An 8442-nucleotide genomic window follows, 5' to 3' on the forward strand; every position below is an offset into this window, starting at 1 on the left:
GGCACCGGGCAGTGCCCGTGGCCCCTGCGCAGCAGCGGTCGTGCAGAGGCACAGCCGGTACAGACAGGCACAAACCCAGACCGGGCCCACCCCGTGTTAGCACGTGCATTCAAAAATGATTTACATGCTAGCAAATAAGAAATGGTTTGGGATGGGCTGTACCTAGAATATTCCCTGGTTTTTGAGGACTGGCTCTGTGAAATCCCAGACTGAAAACTGAGTATTGTGTTACGGCTAATTCAGCAGCTCTGCTGGGGCCTGCTCGCGCTTCCCCCTCGGAATGACAGGAGTTCTTGGCTCGCTTGGTGACGAGGCGATTGATTTTGTTTGTCTTCATGGATGCTCATGAGGATGAAGAGCACAAGCTGGCAAGGAAACATCTCTGCTGAGAAGAGAAACTTTGATCAAGCTTGTGATTTTCTCAGCTCCATGGAGTAAAAGAAGTTTATTTCTAGAACGGCTTCTATGGTAAACACAAAACACCTCCTGTATCCCGCTTTTGATGGCGTATCTGGCTGCAGTGCAGCATGGTGCACATTAACTTTATTTGCTTTGTAGCATGAAGCGGTGTATGGTATTAGTGGTAATTAGCAGACTATGCAGATTGGGGCAGTCTTTCTGTGGAGAGCACACGACCTTCCACTGCAGCTGCAAATGAATACTGCACTTGAGTGCCCAGGAAAGCAACTGGGGGGGGCTAACTGTGGTGGAGCAATATCGCCCAATCGCTGTTCCCACTGTCAGTCGTGATGAAAAGCATCGGCGCTGTGGTTCAAATCGTCTGGAGGCCTCTGCTCACGCAGGTTACTTCAGATGACTCCCCTGACACTCAAGTGGTCCACAGTGTAGGGAGACGACCAGTCCCCCCCATCACTGCCCTATCTGTGCTCCGCAGGTGCTGGCAGTGAGTCCCCGCTGCTGCCGGGTGAAGCCCATTCGGGGCAGGGTCCGCAGGCACCACCGTCCCACTGCAGCACCTAAAGTAACGACCGGTCCCGTCCGCGTGCATTTAAAACCACCAAAACCAAAACGTGACTAATTCGTTGCATTCTTCACCTTGCAGCCGAGGATTCCAACGTGTTTTATAATTAATTAACTAATTAAGTCTAAGAGCATTTTGGTGTAACATGTTTTTATATCCCTTCCTCAAGAGGCATGGGAAGTCAGAGGGCTGTCCCGGCGCTGCAGCCCTCTCGCTCACTGCTTCTGCCGATTCCCAACTGTTTGGTCTTAAAATGCTTTTGGGAGCTGCAGACTGATGCATGTTGCCACTATATAATATCAGCAACAAGTTCCTACCTGTGCTGAGAACTAGTAAAAGAAATGTGAAACGCGCGCGAGAGAAGAAAAACAGACAACCGCATTTGTGCTTCTTTATCTGGGGCTGGGGGAGCCCAGTTGGAGGAACTACAAACCTTCTCATTTTCAGCTGAAATGTCCCCTGTAATGGCAGTGGCTGAAAACTGTCACTCCCTGATGAACTGTACCTTGCATGAATGGCACCAGGAACCCCCCGTAGCCCCCCTGGAGAGCTGGTTCCCAGCAAGGGAACCGTGGCTCTGCTGCTCGCGGGAGCTGCCAGCCTTGCTGACGGAGCAGGGCTGCCGCGGCGGAGGCTGCCGAGCCCCACGGGTCGCTGCGGAGGGGCCCGAGGACTGCGCTCGCCCTCGCCCCGCTCTGCTGTCCCACCCGGCCCCTGCTCACCCATGGGGTGCCGCGGATGGGAGACCACAGCATCGCCCACCTGGCCCTGCTCCCCCGGCACCGCTCAGCGCCTTTGGGGACAGAGCTACGTTTCATCTCAGCTAAAGCATGATTTCTTTATGTATTCTGTGCATGCAGGAGGGGTGGATGGCCCCTTCCACTGCCCCCGGGCCGGGGCACTGCGCCGCGCAGGGGCAGGCACGCCGGCCTGCCTGATAAGCTGCGGCCCAGGCGGGGTCCCGGGAGAGGGACCCGCTTCGTACATCTCAGGGCCACCCCGCCACGCTTTGCAGTGGGGAACCCTGAGAGAGGAGCTCCTGAGACATGACTGGTTTTGATGTTTGGTCCATCCGAGATGACTTAGCGGGGCCACAGAGATTCCCGGGGATACACACACCAGCATGTACCCACAGGACACAGGGGTCCTTCTGGGCTCCCTTTCGGGCTCCACAGCACTACCCGCACGAAGGTACCTCCAGCACACAGGAGAGAAAACCTGTCCTGTGTATGCCTGGACATTTATAGCTCTGCAATTCTGAAAAATGCTCTGAGGTTTAACAGCCATTCGAACCAGGTTTTGGATATCATGAAGAGGTTTGTAGAGACATTGTACGGGAGAATAGTTCAGGTGTGAGAAAGGGAAATCCAGGAACAGAATGCAGGAAAGGTGAGGCCACAAGTCAGTCTCTACCCCAAATTCAGTCTGAACCAAGCTCCTTTAACAGGTCTAATATCGTGTCCTCATTATTTAAGAAAAGCTTTTGTACTGTTAAAGAAAATGACAGAAACAACTTAGAATTTTAAAATGAGCCTAGTGAATCATCCCTAGATAGTAAGTAAATAAGTAAGCAAGATAGTCAGTAAGTAAGTAGAGTTTAGTATTTTTCATTAGTGAACCTCAAAGTATTTTGCCAGGGACATAAGCATCATTAGGCGCTCTCCTGCCTTTCCAAGGGCTGGGGAAACTGAGGTGCAGCAGTGGGAAATACCTTTCTCCACCTCTAACAGTTACAGCTTTGCAATTACTGATTTAATTGCTATCATTCAAAAATCAGTATATTGCCCGAAAGTCAAAGTGCCTGAAATGTGCCCCAAAAGTCAGGAAACACCTGGGAACCCCCGAGGAAAACAGCTGCTGTGGAGTTTTTCGAAGGAGAGGGGCAAGCTGGTTTTGTCTCAGCCTGAGAGTCAATGCAATCACTGTTGTGATGAACTCAAAATAGTCAAATACCACCAGGAAATAGCAGCCAGATTTGCAAGCAAAACGATCTCTCTTACTTCTAACATTTCTGCAATACTGCTAACAGGAAAGTTTCATAGCTCTTGGCACACAAGAAGAAAGCTTTCTATGCTCACAGACAGAGTAAAGGACGTGGACGCTCCTTACCCCTTCCATGTGGATCCTGGGGTTTGTCGCCAGCCGGTGCTGATGAAGTTGCAGCCCCCTGGGGACTCTCCTGATGGAGGCAGGGGAGGACAGGACCCCCGACCGCTGGATCGAGCCGAACCTGGTAACGTTTTGTCCGCACCTGACTCCATCCAGGAGGCGAATGAGGAGCAGGTTGGAGGGCAGCTGCTCGATGCTGCAGAGGACGAGGGTCCTGCACTCGGGGCACCTGAGCTCCTTCTGGGATTTCAGGATCCTCTGCAGACAGGGCTTGCAGAAAGTGTGCTGGCAAGGTAGCACCTTCGCTGTGGCGTCGAGCTTCTCAAAGCACACAGGACACTCCAACAGGTCGAGGAGAGCTAAATCATCCATCTTCAGTGGACAGCTCCGTCACGAGCGGAGCCGGAGCCATCCACACGCCACATCCACCGGAGCGGGCTGAGCCGCCTTCCTGCGCCTGCGAGAACCACACCAAAATCCTGGGCTCAGGCAGCTATCCTGCACGGAGCGAGAGGGAGGAGGGAGAAAGAGCAGAACTTGACTGCTGGAGTATGTAATACATCCCACCTACATTGCAAAGCAGTGCCTCACCAGCCAATTTGCAAATGTATACTTTGCGCTCACATCCAAGTTTGAAGTGAGTCACTTGTGACTCAGTACACGCGAGGGGACGGCGTTCGGGCTGACGCCAGAGGCAGGAGCCCCGGGTCCCGCTGGCCGGGCAGACAGATGCCGCAGCTCGGCCGGGGCAGCGCTGGCTGCAGCAGGACAGGCACGCTCAGCCTTACTCACACGCTACGCAAAGTTGTCTCTAATGCTCCCCGGGCTGCAGATCATAACTGACACGACAGTAAAAAATTTACCAGCTCAGGAGATGAGAGTCCCCGATAAACATCAGACCGGACCTGTTTACACTCGGCTCCGGCTGAAAGCAGCCGCTCGCTGCACACAGCCCTCGCACACCTACGCGCCGCCTCGTTTTTCAGATCAGTCCCAATTAAGCTCGCTCTCTACCCGTTTTGACAGCAGTTCTATAAAAAGTCCTCCAAACACAAACACTCTTCGGAGGTACCTGGCAGCGACGCGAGGCGCTCTGCAGTGCCATCCTCGCCCGGTTTGGCTGCCTCAGCTCTCTGAAGCAACCCAAGACGATTATTCCTCCCACAGCCTGAAGTCACTCAACCTGTTCAGCTCCCCCGGCGCTGCACGCTGGCTGGGACTGAAGCGCACACCACCTCGGGATTCAAGTCCGGACTTGCGGCGGGCGGGCGGCCCCGCGGCACAGACGGGAGGCCCTGCACCCGCCGCGTGCCGGGGGCCAAAGGCAGCCTTCGCGCGGGGAGCTGCCGCGGCGGCTGCTGGGCTGTGCCGGACCTGACCCGGCCGCCGCTTTCTGCGCCCCGTGCTCGAAACGGGGAGCAACCGCTCCAGCCGCTCATTCCTGCGGACGCTCGCCTCAACAGCAACCGCTCCGTGCAACAAGAGGGGAACACCGAAAAGCGTGTGTCTGTCAGCAGGGCCGGGGCTGACTCCCTGTGCGACCTCCAGCGCCGTCTCCAGGGGCTCCAGCAGCTCCCGGCTGCTCCCGCTGCCGGGCTGGTGGGGCCGTGGGTTCTGTGCTGGGGTGACAACTGGGAGCTGAGCGCGTCCAGCTCCCAGCACCGCTCTCCGCAGGAAGTGTGCCCATGTGCTGAGTGAGACCCAAGCCCCAAAACAGCGGGGGGGGTTGACGCAGGCACCGTCTCACCCCAGTGAGGCACCGGCCCTGGCAGGGGAAGGTCAGGCGGCATTTCACGGTACCTGTAATTTGCATTCACTTTATCAGCTGAGCTCCTATCTCCAGGTCTGCCTTGCTCGCGCATACCGACGGATTGCCTCAGGAGAGAGCAGTGGATGTAGCAGAGATCCAAGACAGTTTTCCTTACAAGCCCTGCCATATCTCAGTCGGGTGTTTACAACCTACAAGTACTACAAATATTAGAGGAGAAGTCTGCAAATCTGAAGGAATGGTTTGTACTTGATCCTCTCACAGATAGTGCCATCCGACTGCACGTACGTCCCTTTCCCTTTCCCAGGACGACTCGTTTAGAAGAACAGAGTGGAAATGGTTAATGTAGTTTTTATTTCAGAAGTCACCCACCCCCCAACCTCCCCACCCCGATTTTGTCAAAACAAAGTTTTTTCTTTTTTTTTAAATGGTGGCCATTTGGCTAAATTAAAATGTTGACAAACATCTTCAGGACAATGCAAGAAACCAATGACCTCACTCTGTTTCATCTGAAGTTTCCTTTTACTTTGGTATTTCTTTGTAGTCTGTCATATGTTGATTTGTGCTTGGCTGACTGAGTGCACACTTTTTAATGAATGATATTGCAAAGAGCATCATCTCATCTACTGGCCTTTTCAAATGCAATGTGTGACATAAACTATATTGAAAACAAAGGTTTTGAAGGTTGTTTTTCTTTTTTACATATTCTTCCCTATTTGTGCTCTGTGATTAACGCTCCTGTTGTATTTCCATCTGGTTGGAAAGGAAACAGAGTTATGAAATACGTTGCAGCGGGCAAGTGGTGGAGATGAAGCTGGCCGGCTGGTTTTGTGCGTGCCAGTCAATGCTAATCTCCAATCCCATCTGGTTTGTGACTACTTCTTCAATTTTTCCTGGACATTAAGGGCCACTCTGCTTTAGCTGTACTGTCAAACCAATGGGTGGGACTGAAACTCAGCGGCTGCTGCCCAAGTACCCGTCTGCCCCGTGGGGCACCTCGGGAGGGCCCGGCCGGGGGACCCAGCGCTGCTGGGCGCACTCGAGGGGTCCGGGGGTCCGGAGAGCCCCGTGCCTGCAAGGCGGCCGGTTACTCTCTGGGGTCCCTGAGGGGCTGGGTCTTCCCCCTCCCCAGTGCCGTGTGGCCGGGGAAGGATGCTGTGCCGTGCTGTGCATCCCCTGAGAACGCCACCAGGTGAGAAGGCTGTGGGCAACCTTTTCCCTTGAAGCTGCGAGCGGCTCCAGCCCACCCTCTCCCTGCCAGGGGCACCAGGCCGCGGGTGGCCGAGGCAGGGACAGGGGCTTTTTCCAAGCAGGAGTTCCTAACTTGCCTGGTACAGAGAGGCTCTGATCTTGATTGCAGTCTCTGGGTTCTGCTGCAATATAAAAGCCGATGATGCTAACATTTAGCATTTATATAACACTTTAAATCTTCAAAGCACTTTCCAAATGCTAATTCATTTGTGGAACGCCCCTCAGGCTAAGCATCACCCCCACTTTACATGGAGGAAACCAGGAGACGAAGCCACACAGCATATCAATGTCCAATTTGGGATCGGGCTGCGAGGCTTTCCTGGTTCTCCACTTAACGCTCAGACCATCCCATTGAACTTTATTATCTGCCACCGCCTCTCCCTTGCAATGCGTCTTGTAATTGGGGTTAAAAAATAAAGGCAGAGCTAGAAAGCTGCTAGTCCTTCCCTTTCATTTAAAAAGTCTCTGTTTGACGCCGATGTTGTAATTAACTCCAGGCTGGATGCAGCGGGGAGCTGGTGTGGAGGACGCGGCTCCTCGGGCAGCACTGGGCACGGCCGGCGTCGCCTGCTGCCGCCCCGGTCCCGCTGCGCTGCAGGAGCCCTCTTCCCTGAACCAGCGGAGGGACGCCTTGTGCCGAAGGGGTGAAACCGCTGAAATACGTATTGCGAGACTCTTTTAATCAAAGTGGTTTATCGTGAAGCTGGAAATTGGGAAACAATGTTGGGAGCAGAAATAGCTGTTCCGCTCTGATGTGCCCGTCCTCTCTTCGGTGCCGAGTGGCTGCGCAGAGGTGTCTCCCCGGGGAGCTGCGTCCCTCGGCTTCCTCACCTCCAAAGTCGACTCAGAAAAGAGCTCAAATGGATCCAAACAGCAAATACACTTTGTCCCCATGGTCCCGCAGGAGCCTTGCTGTCCAGCGGGCGCTTCTGTCCACCCGGACACTGCCAGGCTGAGCGTGCCCACGCGCTCCTCCGAGGAGATGGCTTGCTGTTGTCAGCACACGGCGCCCGATCGGAAACCAACCGTGTCACCCCGGAGAGCACGGGGGGTTTACAGCGGCGTTTCTTGCTGCCGACTCCCAAGGCTTGGCAAGGCGTGCCGTGGCGAGAAGCGTGAGGTGCCTGCGGAGAGCTCCAATCTCTGCCGCCACCTCGCTCCAAGCCTTCCTCCGCTTGCTTTCACTGGGAGAAAATCGGACAGATTTCGGTGTTCACCAGAGTGTGCACAGTCCCTCCTCCCACTTTAACCACCAGCTCCTGTGAGTTTCCAACGCATAAAGACACTGGCGAGGAAAGTACCGCCTTTTACTGGCTTTGGATTTCACCTATTTTAACATTGTTGGCTATTGCCAGTTCTGGTGGTTACGAGACTCTAACATATAAACAAGCTTTGCATTTAATACCTTTAGATCACAAAGGACTCCAGGAGGTTGGATATAATTACTCCTATTTAAAGAGGGGGAAAAAGAGAGGTGGGGTGACTCTTCAAGGTCATAAAAGCAATCAGTGGCAGAGCGGGGAGGGAGCCTGCGTCAAATAACCTCTGGGATCAGCTCTGCCTCTCTCGTGGCCTGACACACTGGGATGATCCTTACAATAGGAAAACTAATTTTCTCGCTCTTCCTATGGCTGCCTGGGCAGAGTTACCAGGAGATAAGGCATTGTTACAAGAAATGGAAAACTCATTTCACACGTATCGTACAGTTTCTTTACTGATGGGCAGTGAAACATGGGAAAACTGCTGGTGAAAGCCCTGCTGTTGCAAAGCAAACAAACACTTGATCCATGAGGCCAAAGTCATTTTTAAGCGTCTGCTCTGTCAAACCAAACAGGTTTTCTTTGGCCCACCGGGAGGACGACTCTCACAGAGCTCTGTGACCTTCAGGTTTTCTGGCTGAAACTACGGAGACGTTAGAGCACCTGAGTCTCCACTCCTTCTCGGGAGTTGCTCTGGTGGGAACATCACCCCTCCGGGACGCCGTGTCCTCCGGGCTGGCTGTCCTCGTGCCGGCTGTGCGCGGTGGCTCTCTGGCAGAACCCACATCCCGCGCGGGTCTGGTGATGGGCTCCCGAGAAGTCCGCTTTGTCACAGCGGCAGTGGGGCAGCTCTCCTGTCTGGGTGTCTCTGGGCGCTGCTCGAAATAACAATGGTGAATAGTGTGAGCAAATGAGAGGAGCTTCCCTCCCTTAGCCCTTGCCTCCTGTGCTCTGGACCGTGCTCCTCACCCCGTCCTTCATCCCACCACGCAACCCAGTGCCCGGGCGGCCGACTCCGCAGGCATTGGGGACCACGTAGCCCCCAGGAGCACTGCGGAGGCACCGGGCTGTGG

At 54.3% G+C, this 8442-nt stretch overlaps 1 protein-coding gene across 1 annotated transcript in view; it reads right to left on the reverse strand.

Annotated features, from left to right (window-relative positions):
- The window catches only part of SH3RF2 (SH3 domain containing ring finger 2), a gene marked incomplete at its 3' end in the record, with an annotated part of 39854 nt that extends 36388 nt beyond the window's left edge, over positions 1 to 3466 (reverse strand). The window contains exon 1 of the mRNA XM_082489844.1: positions 3092 to 3466. Within this exon, the coding sequence (XP_082345970.1) occupies positions 3092 to 3463 (372 nt within the window). The 5' untranslated portion in view covers positions 3464 to 3466. The remainder of the gene's footprint in view (positions 1 to 3091) is intronic.
- Positions 3467 to 8442: the final 4976 nt, after the last annotated feature.

Source organism: Vanellus vanellus (genome assembly GCF_965231255.1).
Source record: "Vanellus vanellus genome assembly, chromosome: 13".
In the NCBI taxonomy this organism is placed as follows: Eukaryota; Metazoa; Chordata; class Aves; order Charadriiformes; family Charadriidae; genus Vanellus; species Vanellus vanellus.